At 42.6% G+C, this 24,349-nt stretch overlaps 1 protein-coding gene across 2 annotated transcripts in view; it reads left to right on the top strand.

Annotated features, from left to right (window-relative positions):
- Positions 1 to 24,349, top strand: part of LOC126268205 (WD repeat-containing protein 47) — a 635,268-nt gene that overhangs the window by 375,502 nt on the left and 235,417 nt on the right. For both annotated transcript variants that reach the window (XM_049973832.1, XM_049973831.1), the window contains one exon: positions 20,257 to 20,418. In XM_049973832.1, the coding sequence (XP_049829789.1) occupies positions 20,257 to 20,418 (162 nt within the window). The remainder of the gene's footprint in view (positions 1 to 20,256; positions 20,419 to 24,349) is intronic.

Genomic DNA, 24,349 nt, shown 5'->3' with positions numbered 1-24,349 from the left:
GGCACGCTTCCCTCCTCAATCCAATTTCCCATTCACGCCTCAGCCCACTTGCCATTCACCTTAAACTCGAACAGCATTGCAGAGGCATTGAAATACTACCTCAGCATCAAACAAAGTCTAAATCTACATGAATAAACTGCAAATCACATTTAAGTGCCTTGCAGAGGGTTCATCGATCCACCTTCACAATTCCCTATTATTCCAATCACGTATAGCGCGCGGAAAGAATGAACACCTATCTCTTTCCGTACAAGCTCCGATTTCCATTATTTTATCTTTGTGATCGTTCCTCCCTATGTAGGTCAGTGTCAACAAAATATTTTCGCATTCGGAGGAGAAAGTTGGTGATTGGAATTTCGTGAGAAGATTCCGTCGCAACGAAAAACGCCGTTGTTTAACGATTTCCAGCCCAAATCATGTATTATATCAGTGACACTCTCTCCCATATTTCGCGATAATACAAAACGTGCTGCCTTTCTTTGAACTTTTTCGATGTACTCCGGTCCTATCTGGTAAGGATCCCACACCGTGAACAGTATTCTAAAAAGAGGACGGACAAGCGTAGTGTAGGCAGTCTCCTTAGTAAATCTGTTACATTATCTAAGTGTCTTGCCAATAAAACGCAGTCTTTGGTTATCCTTCCCCACAACATTTTCTATGTGTTCTTTCCAATTTAAGTTGTTCGTACTTGTAATACTTAGGTATTTAGTTGAATCTACGGCTTTTAGATTAGACTGATTTATCGTGTAACCGAAGTCTAACGAGTTCCATTTAGCACTCATGTGGATGACCTCACACTTTTCGTTGTTTAGGGTCAAATACCACTTTTCGCACCCCTCAGTTATCTTTTCTAAATCGTTTTGCAGTTTGTTTTGATCTTCTGATGACTATAAGTCGATAAACGACAGCGTCATCTGCAAACAACCGAAGACGGCTGCTCAGATTGTCTCCAAAATCGTTTATATAGATAAGGCACAGCAAAGGGCCTATAACACTACCTTGGGGAACGCCAGAAATCACTACTGTTTTACTCGATGACTTTCTGTCAGTTACTACGAACTGTGACCTCTCTGATAGGAAATCACAAATCCAGTCTCATAACTGAGACGATATTCCATAAGCACGCAATTTCACTGCGAGCCCCTTGTGTGGTACAGCGTCAAAAGCCTTCCGGAAATCTAGAAATACGGAATCGGTCTGAAATCCCTTGTCAATATCACTCAACACTTCATGCGAGTAAAGAGCTAGTTGTGTGTCATAAGAACGATGTTTTCTAAATCCTGTTGTGTGTGTGTGTCAGTAGACCGTTTTTTTTTTTTTTTTCGAGGTAATTCATAATGTTAGAATACAATATATCTTCCAGAATCCTGCTGCATATCAACGTTAACGATATGGGCCTGTAATTTAGTGGATTACTCCTACTACCTTTCTTGAATATTGGTGTGACCTGTGCAACTTTCCAGTCTTTGGGTACGGATCTTTCGTCGACCGAACGGTTGTATATGATTGTTAAGGATGGAGCTAATGCATCAGCATACTCTGAAAGGAACCTAACTGGTATACACTGTAGAATGGAAGACTGGCTTTTATTAAGTGATGAGAGATCCCATCTAAAATCCAGACCTAGGTGCTTTATTGAAATGAAGCTATATGGTTCCAAATACCTTATCTAGTCTCAAACATCTTCATAGGTATTTGAGACTTGAAAAGGTCTCCAGAACTGTATAGTTTTGATTTATTTTTAAAGTAATTTACATATGATTGCGATGACCTTATTATGATGGCGTTTTATCTTTTTTTGGTTTAAATGTTTGCCACATTCAAAGGAATACGTAAACATCAAAATTGCACTGATTGTAAGAGGTAAAACGTTTTCCCATCTGAACCTAACTATTCATTGGCAGTGAAGTTAGATACTTTGGTCTTAATTGGTTAGATTATAGTTATTTAGTTGTTGGTTAATATTAATTCACCACCTTCAAAATCACATACAAAATGAACAAAGTGTAGACCAATGTCAGTGTTACTCATCAATTATTATACTGGTTGACGTGGTCTAGAGTCATAGAAAATATCTTGTACCTTACTATTTCTCTAGGCGTTTCTGACGGACGCTTTCTGTTCAAAAGGGTAAAACAAATATTGACCAAATCCTATACGGCTTCGCCACTTCTACATACACCAAAAAAAGTTACTGTTTTCGGACGTTGCCTACTAAACCGCTTACAACTCTTCCACTACTGTTCTCGAAAATATTTCGCAAATTTAACTGAAATATCGAAATCAGCGTCTGAGTATTGAAACGCTCTCCTGTGCATCCTTTTCCTCGTATTAACATACAAGTCCAGAATATAATTCTTGACGTGCTCGATGTGCTGGGTCTGGTTTAACTCTCTTGAGAGAAGAAAAATCTTACAAACGCACACCACGCGTAAACAGGAGCAGCGCTTTGATTCTTTGCCCTTCGATCACAAATTGGTGCCAACGCTGACGTCAACATTGACCAATATTTTTTGGCGAGCACCCACACATTTGAGCCAACAGTCAGTTGAATTCGTATAGAACCAACGTAAACATGTCTGACGTGCAGATCACTGCGAGCGCATATGCAGTTTTGAGCGTGAATAATATTGCTCCAGTGTTCCTGAGACATTTCGAAGAATTCAATTTGAAAATAAATAGGACGATGACGAACGAACGAGCAAACGAACTAACTAGGTTTCGAAACGGCAAAGACAGAAATCAAACAACGTTGGCACCAATGTGTGGTCGGCGTATCGATATTTATGTTCCTCGAAGCACCGAGAAGTAACGAAACCGCTTTTTTTTGGGGGGGGGGGGGGGGGGCGTTGACACCCAAACAGCATCTTTGGCCCATTTTCTCGTTGTTAGATGACGATCCCATGGCATCAGCTTTCTCAAGCGTTGAAGTAAAGATGCAACATAACATTGCAGTCTCAAATAATATACATTAGAACACCCCAACTAGTACTTTCCACAGTTCCTCACAACAAATATCTTTAATCAGCGGCTCGACATTCCGATGGATGGAAATTTGCGAAAAATATAAACAGTGAGATCTTTAGTCCAAAGTAGTATTTAGCATCACGTAGTTGCCTTTTTGGCATATTTTACTGCTTTCTGAAGCGTCATTTTGGTCTGTGCCCTTTAAACCACTTCACTGGTCGCATTGTCTTGTTGCGCAGAAACTAAACGACAGTTTTATTTTATTCATCGTTTTTAACTTTGTGAAAATACGATGTTCTTCTGCTTTGAGATACAACTTACTTCGTCAGGTACTTCACGTAGTTGACCGGATGTAATATTTCCCACCTCTGTAACGTGTAACTTTGGGCAAAACAAAACAGCATGCAATACTTAGAGGACAACTTGTTTAAGCAAGCTTAGAATGGCGCTTCTCTTTCTTGACAACTAAGCCGTTTTCGTTTCGGAGAATGTCCGGCAACTTTCACAGATTGGTGTCGCTCTGTTCAACGGCACTTTCCACAGGAAATCTGCGTGAAATGACACGCCAGTTCCTTGAAGCAATGACGGTGCAGCAAGAATAACTGAATTCGTAGCGCGTTGAACGGTTCGGCGCCGATAACAAAGGTTCCTTATATCAGTTCGGTAGTTACGTGAACTTAGGATTAAAATAGCTCAAGTGAAAAGTATTTGTTGTGAATGAGTGAAACAAATTTATGTTGTTCGATCCAGGTGGCAAGATGCTGGAGTGAAACATTATTATTGTTATTGTAGTTACTGCTATTTTTATTGCAGGAGAAAGAAAATGTTACTGTTTTTCTTAGAACTCAGAACTCCCAGAAATGGAACGTCCTAGAAAATTAGCTACTACCTACTTGCTTTATTATTGTTATTTATTTAAGAAAAAGATATTGCCTAAATGTATAAATGCAGGCATCCGTACCAGACGTAATTCCTTATTCGTTGTGAGTGTAGATATTATTTTGAAAACATGTTGGTTTATATTCACTCTAAGCCAGTTTCTCTCTCCCTCCGTAATCAACGATGTACCTCAGAGATATATGAATTGAACAGTGCCTGGAAGTACGGAGAAGCATCCAGACGTTTAAAGTTCTCCAAGAAAGTCGAAAAGAAGCGTCCAAGAGTGTCCCAAACAATCCCAATATCTCCATCAGGAATAGATTTTGGAAAAAAGAGGAAAAGACACGCATCACAGGTTTTTCAAGGTAAATCTCGAATGTTTTAGTGGGTTGATAAGAGGTTCCCATTAATGAACTTTTCGGGGTTTTGGGGAGGAGGGAGAGGAGAGAGAGGGAGAGGAGAGAGAGGGAGAGGAGGGAGAGGGGAGAGAGGGAGAGGGGAGAGAGGGAGAGAGGGAGAGAGAGAGAGAGAGAGAGAGAGAGAGAGAGAGAGAGAGAGAGAGAGAGACACCAGACACTGCGAGCCACTGATGCAAAATGATGTACAAAATCAGAAAGAAGCATATTGTGTAAGAGGTCAGACATGATATGCTAAGCTCAAGGAAATTACCTCTATTTTCAGGATCAATTTTTTTTCAGAGTATAGTTATGTGATGCACAGAAGCAAGTAAGCTGATGATGCAAAATTTTGTTTGTTGCAAAGACGAGCGTTCTATTTATGAGGTAAAATAAGCGGTAAGTGACTTGAACAACCCTAGGCTGAGGATTAACCCCAGGATTAAAATATGAGTTGTCTTTTTGCACAACATTTCGACGTCATCAGCCCGTTGACATCGTCAGGCTCTGGAACAATGTTGTTGGAGAGGTTTTTGAGATTAATTTGGAAGAACACGGACGGCGTACCGGACACCGAAGCGAGGACCACAGGAAGGTGAAGGAGGGATGAAAGGAAGAGATGTCCATCTGGCGCTTTAGTACGTCAGGGAACAACTGATGATGAGGAGCTGCGTTGTCGAAATATTGTGCCAAGGAGACACAATAATGGTGGAGCGTACCCACGAGAACATTATAAGTTGTAAGAGCAGGCAAAACATGTGATATTAAAACTTCAGGCTAACCCTTACCCACTTAACCAGTGAGCCACAATCTGCCCTACAGTACACAATCATTGGCGATGCGTTTCAAAGAAGGTGCTTACGTATGGTGACGATAAAAACTTATTAAAGGAGAACGTGTTGTATCAGCTTATTATCATAATACTTTAGCAGTTAGTCGTAAGAACTACAGGAGAAGAGGACTCGGAGATAAGTTCGGAACTTGTTATCTATCAAGTCTAACTGAAGCCGCAGAGCGCCCGGTGCCTACCATACCATTCCAGTTCACTCCATTTGGATGTTCATTCGTTGTGGTGATTATGACTTTGTCCGTCACTGTAGCGATGATTGTTGTTGGCGGTTATGGCGATGGCGATGGGGTTTTCACACCCCGTTCCTTAGAGATGCCTGCAATACTTGCTGCTGTACTCTTACATGTGAAATGTCATCACGTGTTAAACGCCTGAGAAATTAAATAGGCACGCTTGTTCGGCAAAGATTCGCTCATAAACACACAGTCACCTTGCCGTATTTCTTCACAGTGTAAAGTGTGTGAATTCAAGTGTAATTTAATGAATAACTTGAACAGCAGTACTTCACCGTTTTCTTAAAAATCTGTTAAACTATATATCCATATCAAAGCGTGGTTCGATTTTAACATACATTGATTCGACGAATGCGGCACTTTCCAAAATTTCCTAGATAGAATAATGTTTCTGGGAGTTAGTTTGGTAGCCATTGAGCCCTGTGTTACAAAAGATGTGAAATGTCTGCCGAAGTACTATTTCCTTCCATTCTGTATATTTATGCATAAATGGAAACTTGTGGGCACTTTGTGTCCCTCTCCGTCTGTAATGTACACGCCATTAACTTAATGAATTGCAGTATTTTTGGAGAAACGTTTCGTGATCTTCTCGATCGGCACCGTGACGTTGTTCTCCTCATAATCAATATAATGATGTTTATAGCAGGCTGCTGCAAATACATTGTCGGTTAAAGTTTTTCACGCTTCCGCAGCGAAGTAACGACGCACAGCTGCATCCAGTCACGTAGGCAGCGCAAGTACATTAGCTGTTAATATTAACAAAATACCTCTATGTAATGGGGAATCAATCACTTATTGTCCTAAGAAGAGACGACGAGTTTTTTGTTGTCAGCAAAGAACAAGAATGGGTCAGTCAGGAGCATCTCCGTGACTTCGAACGTGGACTTGACATTTGATGTCACCAGTGCTTAATTTCTCAGCTTTTAGGTGCTAGAACGCACCTCTTCAGGGATAAGTCTCTAACCCCTCCTCCCTCGTAACCATCCTCGCCCCAGCCACAAAAATCACAACGTTCAATTTTTTGAAAACTTGCGATAAAACTCATAACGAGAAATTATTTTACACAATATTGTTCAGAAATTAAAGTTTTTAAAGCATAATTTTTTGTAATCAAAACAATAAAACATCAAGATTTTATACAAACATCATGTGGTGCTCCCTAGTTCTGCTCGATACGTGTCTGTACAAGTCGGTATTCTTCGTTCCTGACATGTTGTTTTCTACTTTCAGACACTTGAGTTGCAGCTGCTCGGTGAACGTGTGTCCAATATCAGTGAATAGAGTATTCAGAATTTAGCCATGAATAATGATTACCCCATTGGAGTCGCATACTGTTCTGACTCCCGAAGAGTTAGAAAAAACAAAAAACAATGTGACATCAGACACAGAGTTAGATGTTTAGCAAATGCTTTAAGCGTCATGTGTCGTATACTCATGAAGTTGTACAACTAGATTAAGTTAATATTCATAAGCAACACATTTGAACATGAACGTCCCTGTAATACGTGTCAGCGGCAAATTACAGTTACGGTACGATTTAGTACACATGTACTATTTTAAATGTCCAGAGCCGAATTGTTCCAGTGAGGTAAAAATAAATAGCCTGCGTGGTGCCGGAACGGCTTTCCGCCGCATTCCGGCAGAAATTGAGCCATGGATGTCACCTGAGGTACAAATCCCATCAGGAACATTTCAACCCTTCTGAAGCAGTAGAAGTCGTCTGTTGGAGATGTAATTGTGAAGTGGATACGTGAGGGAACAACCAGCACTGAACAAAGACCAGGCAGACCTTATCCACTGACGGACAGGGACCATCGAGCATTGCGGAGGTTAGTAGTATAAAACTAAACCACCCTAAACTCCGTTCAAACAGGCCTTGGATGGCTCAACGGTACCGACCGGCTGCTGTGTCATCCTCAGCCCACAGGCGTCACTGGATGCGAATATGGATGGGCATGTGGTCAGCACACCGCTCTCCCGGCCATATGTCAGTTTACGAGACCGGAGCTGCCACTTTTCAAGTCAAGTCGCTCCTCAGTTTGACTCACAAGGGCTGAGTGCACCCCGCTGCCAACAGCGCTCAGCGGACTGGATGGCCACCCATCCAAGTGCTAGCCCAGCCCGATAACGCTTAACGACGGTGATCTGACGGGCACCGGTGTTACCACTACAGGAAGGCCATTTGCAGTTGTATAAAAAGAAATTGTAAAAGCATTGCATGAAATCAGCAAAATGAATCAGTGGTGACTTCCAAAGTACTATCAGTAGTCTAGTTTATACAGTGACTGCAGGGAGGGAATTAAAAATGGTGTACAGTGGTCGAGCGGTTCCTCATAGGCAACACATGTCATTAATCATTACTAAGCGACGCTTGGGGCGCTGTAGAGAGTGTTGCCACTGGTCAGGGGGTTATTGGAAACAAATGGTTCAGAGTGTTGTGGCAGTTTGATTCAATGGTGTGGCTTTGGCGAATCACGTGTAATTCTAACAGTGGAGTACGGTGGTGGTGGTGGTGGTGGTGGTGGTGGTGGTGGTGGTGGTGGTGGTGGTGGTGGTGGTGGTGGTGGTATGGCATGGGGATGTTTTTTTGTAATTAGGGTGTGGTCCCCTTATTGTGTTCAGTAAAACAATAAATGCAGGAGAATATGAGCACATTTTACATCATTATTTACTACAGGAACGATTCGGAGATCGGTTGAATCAGCACGACCTTTCCAATCGGCATAACTTTTCCAATCTGCCATTAAGCAGTATCTGTGATGCAGTTGGTTGTGGACAATATTATTTCTGAAATGGACTCACCTTGCCAGTGTGGTATCGTACAGAGATCGCAGTGCCACACAACAGTCGGCAATGCGAATCGATATAACAGTGCTCGCTAGAATCTTCAACGATGTATGGGAAGTGCTCCAGTAGACCACGCCTCCAATTCAGTAACATAAATGCACACGAGCTGAGGTCAGTATAGTGTCGAGCATTGCAAGATGTCTCGCAGTTAGAGACCTCAGCTGAGCAATCAGCATCATCGAGTAGGACAGTGACCATTAAAGTTTCAGATGAAATGTGCCTCGTTAATGTTGAATATTGTACCTCAGGAGAATAGTTTGTTAATTAGTGCATCAGGGGACGCGTGGCTAGTTGATGAGAATTGTATATTGTCCAGTACTTCTATGGCATGGAAGTATGTCAGAATTACGTAAATGTTTTACTCATTTATGTAATAAAGTGAAGTAATATCTTATGTGTTATAGTTGATGAGCATTCTCCCAGAGCAGTCAAATAACACACAGTTGTGGCCTGACGGAAGTAGTTTCGTGTGGTCACAGCATCAGGAATCCTGACCCGAACGCAGTGGGAAACCCTTGGAGTGAGTTAAAATGTCGGTTTCGCTCCAGACACCAAAGTGCACCAGCACTGCCTTCTGTGGTTTCAGCTCTTGAGGAAGAGGCTGCCATCCTCCACAGACATTGAGGTGTCTGCTTGAAAGTGTACCCAGTCGAGTTCAACCCTCCATAAAAGATTAAGCGTGGACACACGCCGTATTAATGCTCATTTAATGCTCATTAATGGTTTATGTGGATACTTTTGATGAGATAGTGTAGTTCCAGACATGAGCTGGAGCATAGTAACTATGTGTTGATGCGGAGATTGGATAACTACATCTCGTAACTGCAGTGTGTGAGACTGGAATGCTTACACAACTAACTGTTGTGATTAAAAAACAGGCAATAATGTATCGATTAGCTCCTAGCGATTCTCAGAAGCAAGTGTCCCGTTACCGTGACGAAGGCGTGACCGTGGAGGTCGTGCCTGCCGTGTACCGCTGCCGGAGACAAAAAGCGCGCCAAGTGAGCGGCGGTTTTGCCCGTGCGAGCGATTGAATCTCGCGAGGCGAATGACGCAGCAAGTGCAGCGCTTCTTTTTGTAGCGGCCGTGTTGTGTTGATTGTGTGACGTCCCGGCGCCGCGCCGTGCAGCGCCCAGTCGCCAGTCCCCAGTCCCCAGGCGCTAGTCGCGCGCGCATCGCCGGCCTGTGCACACCTCAGGGCCGCCGGCACCACTGGCCATGTTCGGCCACAGGCAGCACCGGCCCCCAGTCAGGCTACACCCCCGCTCCGCACCCACCCCCGCTGCTTCCGGGACGTGCAAAGCCTGGTGAGTGCCGCCTCTGTCTGCGCCTCGACTGTCTACGCATCTCCGGTGCGAAATGTCAACACCATTGTGGTGCTTCTCCTCCGTCGTTCCTCATGTTGTTGTGGTAGTGGCGGCGGTGAAAGGAGGTGCGGGGGCTGGGGGGCGATTTCGGGCGAGCCGCGAGAGGTGGAAGAACAATACTACTGCATAAATCTCATACGAAGTTGACTGAAAGTGTGACATCTTCACTGACATGTAGAGATCCCAATACTGTTCGTAGTATGTTTTCTGTCTCGATCGCAAAGAAATTTGACCGTATACATCATCATACATAAAATGATCCGCTACGAATAGCGCATCAATCTGACTACAATGTGCTGCGTGTCGCATAGAGTAATGTATTAGTAATAAATAGGCAGCTGAATATTGCAAAGCACTCCGGAAGCGCACTATCTGCTGCTTACTATACTGCAGTTCACATGACGTCCTATTCGCAGCCAAGTCCTTTTTATACCTGACAGTGATTTCGGTCAAGACAGGATTTTTTTACATTATTATTCTAATTTTGTAATTCATAGCAAGTTAACTGCTTACTAGCTGAATTGAGATGTAATGCAGGATATCGTTATTTATTCTGCTCCTTTAGTGATCCGCACTGAGAACGGATGTATCCGCACACCTCTATAGCAATTTTTACCCCCGTTTGTACTACACAATGACGAACAAGTTAATTTTTAATGTTGTATAAAATCACCGTTAAAAGTTGTTAATTGCTAACGAGTGAACGCTTCACAAATTCACAAAACGCAGCGCGTTTTCTGTTTGCCACTTCTATTACGAAGATTAATTTCGCAGGAGACATTAATAGAGAACAGTGTGACCTTCAGCTGCCCGTATTTTATTAATACATCACTCTGTGTTATACAGACTTTCATACGGCTTTTCGTAGATTTCTAGTTGTTATGTGACTTTGTTGTGTAACATTTCACAAAGTTTTGTGTGTTTATCTCAGACTAAACACAGGATGGTGTTAACTGGTTAATACCGAACTAATTAATCGGAGTAGGCAGTATTTCGCCACGTTAACAGGCACACCTAGGAAAGAGTCACAGAATAAAGTACCACACAGAGTAATGTATGAACAATAAATAGGCACATAAAGATGACAACGCGCTGCAACAACGTACAGTTACGAAACGTTTTTGTAATTAAAGTGACTGAAGCCAAAACTTTTCCTGTTTTGTAAATATCGTAAAAAAATGGGTCAAATGGCTCTGAGCACTTAACATCTGAGGTCACCAGTCCCCTGGAACTTAGAACTACTTAAACCTAACTAACCTAAGGACATCACACACATCCGTGCCCGAGGCAGGATTCGAACCTGCGACTGCGGTTCCAGACTGAAGCGCCTAGAACCGCTCGGCCACACCGGCCGGAAAATATCGTAAGACATTCCATAACGTCAACCAATAATGCTGTAAAACTGATCAATTAAAGTAAATGTTTAATAATGTGAAGGCTGTATGACGTAAAAAAAGCATTCCAATGTTATGAACTACACTAGCGAGGCTTATCTGGCAATGAGTGAGCTCTTCTCATGAGAACGTTTCAGTCTGAGACCTGTCTTAAACACACTGTATATTGTTACATCTGAAGACATTACATTTTGTAATGCAAATGACGAAATATGAAAGTAAAATATTTAAACTGTTACAAATATCAGACATTTTAAAGAGAGGAGCCATACGTGCAGACCCATAAGAACCCAACACACAATATGTACGAGGAAGAGAGAAAGTCAGTTAAAGATATTGTGTCAAACATTGTCTTTTTAGTACGTCAATCAATAATTTGCATCTGTTGTAATCATATTTAAAATTCAAAACTAAGTACGTCTATGTGCAGTAAGTGAGTCACTTTTTTGTATTGAAACTCTAGCAAAAGATATTCTCTCTTTCTACGCAGTGCTAGAGTGAGTTTTCCAGAGCAGTGGTGCTTGCTAACTTTCAGGGGTAAGCTACCTAATGTTTTCCTATTCATGTCAGAATTGCTAATTTAGGAAAATACGTTTGACGTCTCAGGTGTCAATCAAATAACGTAAAAGATACCGCGATGTCTCCAGTCGGGTGAGCGCTCAACGTCAGCATCCCATTTACTAGTAGAACTTCCGTAGCAATGCATGGCACAAGAATATTTCTTATGGTAGCTAGTTCAGTGCTATACATATTTCCAGAGCCTAAGCCATGTGAAACTTTTAATGCTGGTTATTAACCAAACGGTTAAGGAACTGACTGACTGCCGCATATTGTTTAGGATAATAGCCAACACTCATTTTCCTTCGCCGTATGCACCTACTACTTCCTTTTGTTGTTAGCAGCTCATACAAATTAATGCCTGTCCAGAGAAGATTGTTGCAGAACTCTTGTGCTATTGATTTCTGGCTAAAATAAAAGCATTGAATCGACATCTGATAAACTGCACTGATAGATCATATTGCATAAACTTTTTATGGCCATCGTGTCCTGTAGTACTCAGCCATTTCCTTGAGTTTAACAATCGTGTCCCGTGAGGGAAGAAGACTAGTACTCCACTCCCCGATATTATCACTGTTCACGGTTGCTAAAGAAATGAGAAAACGTCTTGTTGCACTTTTCCGTAATTCCATATATCCCATGCTACATCTACATATATTTACATCCACAAGTCACTATACAATGCGTAGCTGTTGGAGGCAGTTTGTTTACAATCCTAGGGTTTGCTGTTTCTTTGTAACTTTCCCATTTGTATTCCGTTGAATCAAACTATCTCTGTACGGAGCGAGTGGGAACTCCTTTCTTTGTTCGTCGTTTCATGTTAGTATATAGTTCATATTATTTTGCTTCTCTGTAGTGAATCTAGTCTCTGATGTTGTAATGAACGCTGAATCGTAGATTCTCATACGGGGTGCAGAGGTTTATAAATCAGCCGCAATATATTTCCGCTTAATGCCATGTTGACTTTCGCAACAATACTTCAGTTCGGAATAGAGAAATCATTCGCTAACTTCAGCCACATGCCACCCTTTTATGAAATTGGAATGTGAATTTTGCCTTTACGAAGCCATAATAAATCTCGAACAAAACATTGCTGCCTTTCTAGTAACTAGAACTGTAGTAAACTCTAGATTATCCAGGGTAATGCACTCTTGAGATTGCATGGATTTCTGAAAAGTACAGATAACGCAAATTACACGTTTTGTTGCGGAAAACTGCTGTTCAATATATTTACAAAACATGCCACATGTCACTTTTGAAAGGCCACTTTATTACTTTTTGTACTAGGAGACTCCTTGCCCTAACGAACAGTCCTGTACTTCCTGTGGCAGGAATTTCCGATGGGAAATGGAAGTTTGAGTGAGACAAGTACAGGCAGAACTGTTAGAAGAAATTGTGTGTCATAATGTTACCTCTATTTTAAAGAGATTGTCGCTCTTATTGCGTTCACCGTTTCACGCCATTATAACAAGAACACGCAACGGTGCGTGTACTGAAGATGTAAGAAAGTGCTTTTACCGAGGGATATTGGTCGTGTACGCATGGTTTTGTACAAAGCTATAATTACAATTTAAATATTCATTGAGTTCCTATGTTTTGTAGATTGACATAGTTTATAATCATAAAGGGTTTACACTTGACAAGTCACGCCGCCTGATGTAGTGACGAGCACAGTATGTGAAGTGTTGCTGTGTTGTCGACATAGGTTGTCTGTCCTCTGTTGTTAGATGCCGGTCTGGCGAATAAATACTTTTGAAATGCCGAGATCAGGATGTGCAACAAGATGGCCAGCAAAAATGTACATGCTGCGAAGCATCGAGCATGAAATGTATCACTTTGTGTGTAACTCTCCTGAAACAGCCGGTCGGAAATTATTCATCTTTAGCTCATGGGGATATGGTTAGGCACTCATTTAAGACGGTAAATCAGGAAGCTCTTGTGTCACGGGATTAAAAGCAGAAACATTAAAACAGCCTGATGGTTATGTTACGCGTTCAAAACACGTTAATTGTAAGCATCTAATCGGAAACTTTCGCTCTCTGTTTTGAAATAAGGTAGCTTAATGAGTGTAAACGGTACGTTTTCTATATAAATATGAAATATTTTCTCATGCCTTACATATATTCACGCATTGCGGATAACTGATATCTGACGTAGTATTTCAGCCTGTCGAAAGAGCGGCGATCTGTAAAGACTTTCTCGTAAAATATGAGTCATACTGCAGTGCTTCACTGATTACAGTTGTCTGCGTCATTTTCTTGGCATGGAATGACGAAATGCTCGTAGGTCGCCGCGATAGTTGATCTGGAATGCGACAGACTGTAGGATTGACCGAACCAGAATAAAAACTGGAGTTCGAAGTATCACTGTTACAACGGCACTCCCGCTTCTGGCTCTAGGCTTTGTTGAAACTGCTCACATGTGCTCAGACTTTCCGAGGTTTCAGTGGGATCTTTGTCAGCTTACATGAAGTGTATAGCTGCGTAGAACGTCTGCGTGCTTGAGTAACTATCACATTTCATTCCCAGGAAAAATAACTGTTCCCATCTAGGACGTACATGTTTAACAGAAAGAAACGAGAATGCACGTATTACTAAGGAACTATGTATCTTGGAGTGTTAGAAGTGACTGTTTTTTCTAACCTTTAACTGTTTTCTCATTCTGCGGGAAGTTCACTAAAATACCTAACTCAGTGACAGTGGAAGAGCTTTTCTGCTGTACTGTTCGTGTAGTGTTCTTCCGCTCAAGTGGAAGGTTAAAAAGTGGACAATATTCCGGCGCAGTCTCACGGAAAACTACATTTAAAAAATGTTCTAAAGCAGTGGAAGCAAGGGATGTAGAAATGCGGAATATTGGTCCTAGTTTGAAGAGACCCCTCCCTCAGTGGAAATATTTTTTAGGTATACAAATGTGTAACACAATTATCGTTTCATTTTGGGTAAAATCTCGCACAGATCTGGCGGAATGCCAGAACGGAATGCAGTAAATTGCTCGTCCGCTGCTACACATTTGATCGATTTCGGATAAACCTGTCACTGCGTAAGGACACAAGTAAATGTCGACAAACAGCGCCCACAAATACGTCATGGAACATACTTAGTAATGCGAGCAGTCTCATTCTTTCTTTCTTTCTTTCTTTCTTTCTTCTTCTTCTTCTTCTTCTCTTTTTTTTTTAACCCTTTGTAAGCGTAACGCTTAAAGAAAAATTGGGTTCCGATGTTCACAGAACTCCCGTGCTCCTTTGCCATACTAGTACATAGTGACTCCCTGTAGCTTTCCACCAAGCAGAGTCAACAGGAAGTTACCAATGCAGGACAACCTTATGGAGAATTTCGTAGTCCATAGTATGATGTGGCATGTTTTGTGGAGTATAATACACTTTTTGTACACTCTGCACGCAAGTTGACATTATCATGTCAAATCAATATCCACGACTCGTCTCTGAACAGTGTTGTTTAATTTAACATGTTTTCTGATTGAGAATTGCGGAATATTATCAAGAGTAAGTAGTTGATATTTAATTTGTCTGTCAGTTTCCGATTTTAGGTTATTCTGTTGTAGCTTCGTTACAGAAGTTTACATGTAGTACAGTTATCGGATTGCCCGAGAAGTTGTGGACACACTACGAACTTATAAAAGCGTTTGGAATTCTTATAATACGGGTGACTAAGATGCGAAAATTTTGGAAGGTTTGTTACCTTTAGGTATATCGCTTAATGTGTTCTCCGTGGGCCGAAATCCAGTATTTGCTCACTAGCTTCACCGGAGCGTTCCACTTCGTTCATCGTATGACTTTGGGAGTTCGCAACTTTAGTTTGGAAAATTTTCCATTATAATTAAATAGATGCAATGTCTGAATGAGCACGACAATTCGTACGTTTCTTTGAAGACATCAGTGAGCAACAACTCTGCTTTGAAAGTGTTGCAACACACCGTAAGTTTGTTTTGCGTCAAGACCGTATCAGAGGAAACTGCGGTTAGGCAAATTCCCAGCCCTCCTAGAATAAGCGTCGCACTGTTTTGGTTTTGTTTGTTTTATCCTTCAGAGGACAGCGTTGAGCCAAAAACACATTAGACATTAAAGTTGTCTCTTTAGTTAAGCATTATACAAATCTGCATGCCATGTTCAGAGGCGTGTTTTATTTTGTCTATCTCAGCGCTACTTTGTAAGGAAATCAGGGAGTGGCCCATTGTCCAAGGCGCCTAAATTTGGAGACCGGAACTTCTTTTGCTCCAGCCGCATGGCGGCAGTTGTATATAAAGAAGCCGAGGGGGCGCGGGAAGTGTCTAAATATAGCTGGTGTAACTTCCTTTCTTTCTTCTGGAGCGGGGCTTTCGGTGACGCATTGGATATTTACAAGATAAAAGGCACGTGGAGGATGGGCGTGTTATAACGCACCACCGTGTTAGCAAAATATCCACAAGCCGATCATGTCTGCCTCTGCAGAAAGATCCAACAGTTCAGAGGTTTCCTTCGCTCTGTATTGCGCGTCTTTTATGTCTTGAGTTTGATCAATACGTTTTTAAGGCCTGAATTTGTTTTCTTATGCTCATTTCATGTTTACGATGATATTTCTGAGGAAAGCAGTTTGGAATGATCATATAAAGTTGATCGTCGGTAAAGCAGATGCCAGACTGAGATTCATTGGAAGAACCCTAAAGAAATGCAATCCGACAACAAAGGAAGTACGTTACAGTACGCTTGTTCGCCCACTGCTTGAATACTGCTCAACAGTTTGGGATCCGTACCAGATAGGGTTGATAGAAGAGATAGAGAAGATCCAACGGAGAGCAGCGCTCTTCGTTACAAGATCATTTAGTAATCGCGAAAGCGTTACGGAGATGATAGATCAACTCCAGTGGAAGACTCTGCAAGACAGATGCTCAGTAGCTCAGTACGGCCTTTTGTTGAAGTTTCGAGAACATACCTTCACCGAAGAGTCAAGCAGTATATTGCTCACTCCTACGTATATCTCGCGAAGAGACCATGAGGATAAAATCAGAGAGATTAGAGCCCACACAGAAGCATACCGACAATCCTTCTTTCCACGTACAATACGAGACTGGAATAGAAGGGAGAACCGATAGAGGTACTCAGGGTACCCTCCGCCACACACCGTCAGGTGGCTTGCGGAGTATGGATGTAGATGTAGATGTAGATGTCGGAGAAATAAGTGTACATCTCCTCTGGGAAGAAAGGTCCTAATTTTTACTGATAGTTACAGAGAGCGGATTGATGCTGTAACGAGGAAATAAAATTACTTAGCATAAACCTGAAGATAGTTTGCCCAGTGTCAACTTCTACGATTTCTGCTTCATTCGATTAAGCTCTGTTAGCACCAAAGTCAACTAGATAAAACGATGGTTCAAATGGCTCTGAGCGCTATGGGACTTAACATCTGAGGTCATCAGTCCCCTAGAACTTAGAACTACATAAACCGAACTAACCTAAGGACATCACACACATCCATGCCGAGGCACGATTCGAACCTGCGACCGTAGTGGTCTCGCGATTCCAGACTGTAGTGCTTAGAACCGCACGGCCACTCCGGCCACACTTTTGAGCTTCCTGCGGTAGGTACATGTTAGTGCAGCTGCTTAAATTTCTCCTGTTCTTGCCGTTTATGCTACGTACAGACGAATTAAGGATTTTTCTGTAGCTGTTTTCCCGCTGTGGCAACGAATAAACAATTTCAAACAAGCCACTCTTTACCAAGCGCTGCTGACTATTCGCTTAACTTTCCCCGGGGAATTACCAAGATTTTCTGCGTTATCATATAAAGAACGCACTGCCGAATCCTTAAGATCACTAAATTAGTTTCCACTTGTACTTTCTACTTCATTGTGATAAATCTCCGCTCACTATTGAATTTCCTATGCTCGTAGAGTGTTTTTCAAACTGATCAGATGTCACTACGTTATCTATTTTTCTTTAGCATTGTTTCCGGTTTTATGGATCACATTTAAAGTGGCTGTTTGTTCAGTCTGAAGTTCTCAATTACCTTAATGGCCGAAAGAGTCTTCTCCTGGCTCCACGACGCCACCTTTACTGAGCGAGATCATCCAGACTTACTTTTCCATCGTGAACCTATCTCATTCCATTGCTATCTTGATGCACACTGTAAAATCGAGGCAAGAATATAATTCGTGTACGTGACCCGCTTATTAACGTGTAATGTCTACCCTTCGTGTTCTGCTTATGTGTGTGCATGTTGTTAACTGAGATGGGTATGACGAACCAACCCAACGTTTACGTAACAGGACGTGGAAAATTATCTAAAATCTGTAACTAAATGCACGAGATCTGTCGCGGGGAATGAAGCTTCACATCTTTCACTGTACAACAGGTGGGTTATTTCACGTATAAATAATGGTGCACTTCTCGAATTTCACACGCTTTTGAACGCCATTTGCCGCCCGGGATTAGCCAAGCGGTCTAGGCGCTGCCGTCATGGACTGTGCGGCTGGTCCCGGCAGAGGTTCGAGTCCTCCCTCGGGCATGGGCATGTGTGTGTGTGTGTGTGTGTGTGTGTGTGTGTGTGTGTGTGTGTGTGTGTGTGTGTGTTTCTCCTTAGGATAATTTAGGTTAAGTAGTGTGTAAGCTTAGGGCCTGATGATCTTAGCAGTCAAGTCCCATAAGATTTCACACACATTTGAACATTTTTTGAACGCCATTTCTGGCACACTCTTCTTTCTCATCCACCCCCACTCTCTTAAACTAATGTATCGCGTTTTACATAAAAATAAGCTATCGGCTGGTTGTTGTTATCACTCGCTCACTGGAAAAATTCACCACGTTTTCTCTTGGTAAAATCTGTTGTAGGTACCTTCATCTGACCAATGGGTGCGATATATAATTACCTGCTTCAACGCCCTTATCTCAGCCACAACACGTTGTGTCGATGATGATTGTCTTATGATGAGAATCTGTATGCCACCACTCTCCTGACCTACGCTGAACAAATACTGTTGATTCAGATTCTTTGAGCAGGACCCGAACGAGTGAATTTCAGGTCGAGGAGCATGACAGTACTTGTGTGTTAGCGATCACCAGTACGGAGGGTAGTGGAGGTGTATTGCGAAAGGCTGAAATTGACTTTTCCGTCAATCAAAAAAAAAATGGTTCAAATGGCTCTGAGCACTATGGGACTCAACTGCTGTGGTCATTAGTCCCCTAGAACCTAGAACTACTTAAACCTAACTAACCGAAGGACATCACACACATCCATGCCCGAGGCAGGATTCGAACCTGCGACCGTAGCAGTCGCACGGTTCCGGACTGCGCGCCTAGAACCGGGAGACCACCGCGGCCGGCTTTCCGTCAATCGTCAGTGTTTAGTCAGTCAGTGATCATAATATGCGACACATACTGGTCTTGCGCGCTGTCTCCTTGGAACTACTGCAGTTTGTTCCTGGACATATATGACGTTGGATACAGTTGTTGTCCTCTTTCCCCAAAGTGTGATTGACTCAACGAAGTTTCGAGATCCTGACGTAGTGCATCTATGTGAAAATTTCCTACTTGAACCATGGTTCTGATTCCACGTTAAACTGTAGATAACCTTCAACTGGCTGAATAATCCAGTCCGCTATCGAAGGAAAGCAAAGACATATCACGTCCATTAGAGCGATACTTCGTAATGCATTGTGGTATTAAAACCAACCCTCACGTTTAGACATTTTACGTACTGGAGAGTTTTCTTGATGCAGTGATATATACCACCTGTGTTCTACGCACTGCAAAGACCGCATTAACTGCCGAAAATGTATACTGATTGATTCAGAACAAACCGCAGGGCACGATCCCTAATATGTAAGGTCTACTAAGCATTCCCTCGGAAGTGCTGAGTTTCTATACTGGAAAGTGTTTCATGCATTCTATGCAGCACCCTTATAGTAGATTTTGTCGACGAAGTCCGCGGCACCCACCAATGGGCTACGCAAAATGCCAGTGGTGATGACAAACCTTTGTTAACTGTTCATCTTCAGTGTGTGGGTGCGGATAATTACCACCGCTTTGTGAATCGGCCTTTCCTTCTGTTAGATTCGAAAACGAACTGTATCCAGACCTCTTCCGGAACATACTGCCCGCCCTGCTCCAGGAAGTATATTCGATGATATTGAACTATCATGATGGTCATTTAGCATTCTGACACATTCTTCTTAGATCGATGTATCGGACTTGACAGTCCAGTTGCGTAGCACGCTGTGTGGTCGGCCCTCATTACATGTAATAGAAACGTAGCCTATATGTAGAGACCATCTGAGAAGTGCAGAGGCTGAAATACCTCCATTCGGCTACAGACTAGTGTATTGTAAATATTGTGTAACTACATATTACGGCGTGTGCGTAAATGTCCTGAAACCATTGGGAACCACATCAAACAGCTCCTACACATCACATATTAGCAGATATGACTTGTAGCATGGAAACCATTTGTTTGAAGATACATCGTCATAATGGATGCCGTATTTGTTCCTCGTCTTCTCAGGGACCGTCTCCCGCCTCCTTTGTATAGCCAGTACTGTTATGTACACAACACTCCACTAAAGTTTTTTTATAAGGTTATTTATAAGTGAGCCTAAATATTGATTGATAGTGAGTAAGAAAAGATGTTCGGTTTTAGCATGTTGCAGGTTGAGGTAGCCAACGTAACGGACGTACTCACAGAAGCTTTTGTATGACGAGTTACTTAGCGCTGGCACTTCTTTCGTATGTTAAGTGGCTTGCTAGACGTGTGGCTGAACTGGGTATGCTTGTTGCAGCGGGGGCAGCGCTTCTGGCGGAGTGGTGACGGGGAAACCCCCTGTGGGTGGCAGGCCTGCGGCGCCAGTAGCCGCTACTGTGGTCGTCAGGGCCAACGCGCCGCCGCCCGCCACCAGCAGGGTCGCCGTCAACGGCTCTCTGCCGCACCACGAGGTCAACAGGTAAACACCTGCTGCCGGCGCTCTAGCGTACAAGCTCAACCCTAGTCATGCTCATCTGTCTTTCCGCTGCCTATACGGAGACGCAACGTCAGACTTAGATTTTCTTTCAATACTGATGGTGGAAGAAATTTTCATCGTCAGTATTCGGTCGGCAAGGGTAGGAGATATAGTTACCCTCATCCCTGTTGTGTTTATCGAACCACCTTTGATACAATTTACCGAGCGAGGTGGCCCAGTGCTTAAGACATTTGACTCGCATTCGGGATGGCGGTGGTTGTAATCACCATCTGCCCATCCAGATTTAGTTTTTACGTACTTTCCCTAGATCAAAATGGTTCAAATGGCTCTAAGCACTATGGGACTTAACATCTGAGGTCATCAGTTCCCTAGACTTAGAACAACTTAAACTTAACTAATCTAAGGAGACCACACACATCCATTCCCGAGGCAGGATTCGAACCTGCGACCGTAGCAGCAGCGCAGTTCTTGATTGAAGCGTCTGAACCGCTTGGCCATAGCGGCCGGCCTCCCTAGATCATCTTAAATAAACGTAGGATAGTTCTATTTTAAAATAAGAGTGCAATTTCTTTTCCTACGCTCAACGTAAACTGAATTTATTCTCCGTTTTTCACGTCCACATCGTAGACGGGGAATTAACAATTTTTTTTCTTTGCCTTTTATCAGTTCAAAATTCCTCTCATTCACATATCCCACATTTCTGTGTTCTTGTTGTGGTGGTGAGTCCAGACAAACCGAAATTCAGTTATAGTATGTTACATGAAGGGGAATACAATGAGAGAGGCAGCAAAAATTTTTATATGACTTTCTACACTATTTCGCAAAATGGAACCTGGGTATACCAGTCGCGTCGCATAGGGACTGTATTGGAGCCGACAAGTATGCTACAGGTACATAAACGCTCCTGTTCTTTTTTTTTTCGCTCTTTAAAAAAGCGAATATATCCTATGTTACTTGTGATCAAGCATGTGAGCTGTGAAGAGGGCTACGGGAGTGTTACAATTAAATTTCATGTAAGATTCGACGTATCTAAATCGATTATCTTCTTGTTCTGTCTGCCAGTTGCCCTTTGAAATCTTAAATGGCAGGCGCCGCCGACGCTTATAACCCTTGCAAAGACTAACACTGTGTTACGGCATTGACAAAATAAATAAGTATGAAATCTTATGGGACTCAACTGGTAAGGTCATCAGTCCGTAAGCTTACACACTCCTTAACCTAAATTATCCTAAGGACACACACACACAGGCGCGCGCCCGAGGGAGGACTCTAACCTCCACCGGGACCAGCCGCACAGTCTATGACTGCAGTGCCGGAGACCGCTCAGCTAATCCCGCGCGGCTACGGCATTGACAGTTTCATAAAATAAATCTCAGCTCTGTTGTAAGACATAACAATAACAAGTGAACTGAAGGATCCGTCTTGCTTTGTTTGGTGGTGGGCCGAAGATTATTTAACAAATAGTCTGTTCTATTTCTTGCTGTATATGCCAAAGTGTTAATTGTCCTGTTGACTTACTGTATATTCAACGTACACAGTGAACTTCTCCCATTCTAAAATTGTTGTTTTGCGATTACTATCTTTAAAGCGAAAAAACTCACGCAGCTTGTCCTGTGCGTTGAATCTTGCGCAATGACGTGTTTTTCTCCTAGCTTTACCATAGTTTTTCGTGAGTACAAGCACAGAGAGGTGTAGCGTAAGTGTTGGCAAGTATAAAATCATGTATAGGGAAAAATCTCAACAAAAAGTAGTTCGGACAATGATATTCAATTATTTTACAATTTCCACATAGGTTCAATACCTCTAGCTAACGGATCGCAACATATTAGTTAAATAGAACGTAAGAAAGAGAACTCGACAAGGATAGAGAATCATACTCCTGGAGATTGTGTGTATACAACCACAGATGGAGCACCGAATTTCATGCAGGCCCATTAAAATTTCGTTGAAAGCCGAAAACGGGCTTAGTATATTTGAAGAACTTCATGATATAATAAAACAGGAGCACATTTCGATACCTGGCTGACTGGGAACCGCATTTGCTTTCACGTAGAGATCTGCTTTTAGAGATTTTGCTGTCAGTTGGACATCGATGTGTGTTTGCTGTTGACTTGTCTCATTCTTAGTGGGCACAGCAGGCACACAGTTATTGAATGAAAGAGACATTTTTCTACTGAGGCTGTGATATTTAGTAAGACTTCTTAACAGTTTGATTCAGTTGTGAGTTTATTGTGAAACTCGTTCATGCGAGTGTCACCTTTGAGCTTTCGTTCACAGATGCGTAATCATAAAATAGCCACTCCTCTGCACATAGCTGTATTCCAATGTGTGTTTCTTTATAGTTTACTAATGAATGTGATAAGATCGTACAATAGAAATGTAACAGTATCAAAATAGTCCACAGGAATAACATAGCTCAAGTCGAGAAGTGATAGATGAAGCGGGTACGTGTTCATCTTCACTTGGTTGCAATCTTCGGAATCTGTTGTGTACTCGAAAATCGGCTTTGAGCGAGAAACCTAGGTTGAACACTAGTAATAAAGTTTTGTGAAACACGGCAAGAAAAGCGCACGCCTCCACGGCCGGTATTTACGCCCTTCCTGGTTTTTGTTTTATGGTCACAAGGTCGCGGTCCAAGCCATATATCTCCGCCCACAGATTCGGCTTCCGACGCTGAAGAAAGAACCATCAAGAATACAATGACTCAGAAAACGAGTACTGTCTCAAACAAGCTCAACAATCCGGACAAATTGTGGACTGGACAAATGGTGGGCCTTCGTGCTATTTAAAGCAACAACACCAACTCTTCCCATGTACTAGCTCGCAACACACGGTCGGTGCGATCCCGCGTCTAGGCGACGGTCTGATGACGTTACGAACCGTATCATCGTGGATATGTATAAACAGTTGGGGCTGCTGAACATGTGTGAGATACTAACTGCTTTCTGAGTCGTTGCAGCTTCTGATGTGTCTGGCATTGGCAGACGAAACGTTAGCCGGAGAAACATGCCTTGGACCACGGCCTAGTGCTCATAAAACAAACAAATGTTTTGTATAGTTAATGCTTCTTAAGCCTAATTTTCCTGCGCTGCCGTTGTTAGTTCTTAATCATGCGTTGGTACGCTAGCATGTAGAACACGTTATTTGCAATATGTTTCACTGTCACAAATTTATTGAAGGAAGGCTATCTAATAGACTGTGACGCTTCTCTGCTTAGTGAGTATGTTGCTGTTATTTTACATTCACACCTCTGTATTCAAATTTTGAGTCAGTGGTTTTGTACAGGTACGCTGTCATTGGCTGTTTTCTAATGCGTGCTGTTGCAGCCCAAGATAAGTCAAAGATTTTCTACGATTTTTATCAATACTCTTTCAGACTTAAGCGATTCAGTAAGACAGACGTAATAATTTGCAACTTTTTATTTACAACGTGGTTCTTGTTGCTGTTGTTGTCGTCGTCGTCGTCGTCGTCGTCGTCGTCGTCGTCGTTGGTAAACACTTGAAAATGGCCTTGAAAGCAAACGCAGTTGTGTATAATGCGTGATAAATATTGCAGTTAGTGGAAAGAATTTCGCTTTCATACGTAAACCGAGTGTACTGAAAGTGGAAAGAAAGGAAAACTGTGCGGAGCGGACTGCAGCTGTAGTAATGGCAGTGCCAACAGGGCAGATTTTGAGTGCACAGGTGGTCGTGAAGCGCGCGTGGAATGCCGCGGCGGCGAGGTCCGGTAATGGGCGCGACGCTTTGCGCCCGGCGCACGTGGAGCCTCTGAGCATCCGTCATCGTCGCGTCCGGCGTTACCTTGTAGGCGTACGTCAGCAGAGTGCCAGCCTGTTAGCGCCGTATTAGCATACGGACCTCCCCGCTCCCGCCCACTGCACCTGGCCCGCCTGATGGCATGTTAATTTGCTGCG

This window comes from Schistocerca gregaria, chromosome 4, assembly GCF_023897955.1.
Source record: "Schistocerca gregaria isolate iqSchGreg1 chromosome 4, iqSchGreg1.2, whole genome shotgun sequence".
NCBI classification, from domain to species: Eukaryota; Metazoa; Arthropoda; class Insecta; order Orthoptera; family Acrididae; genus Schistocerca; species Schistocerca gregaria.
This window is presented reverse-complemented; position numbering and strand designations above follow the sequence as displayed.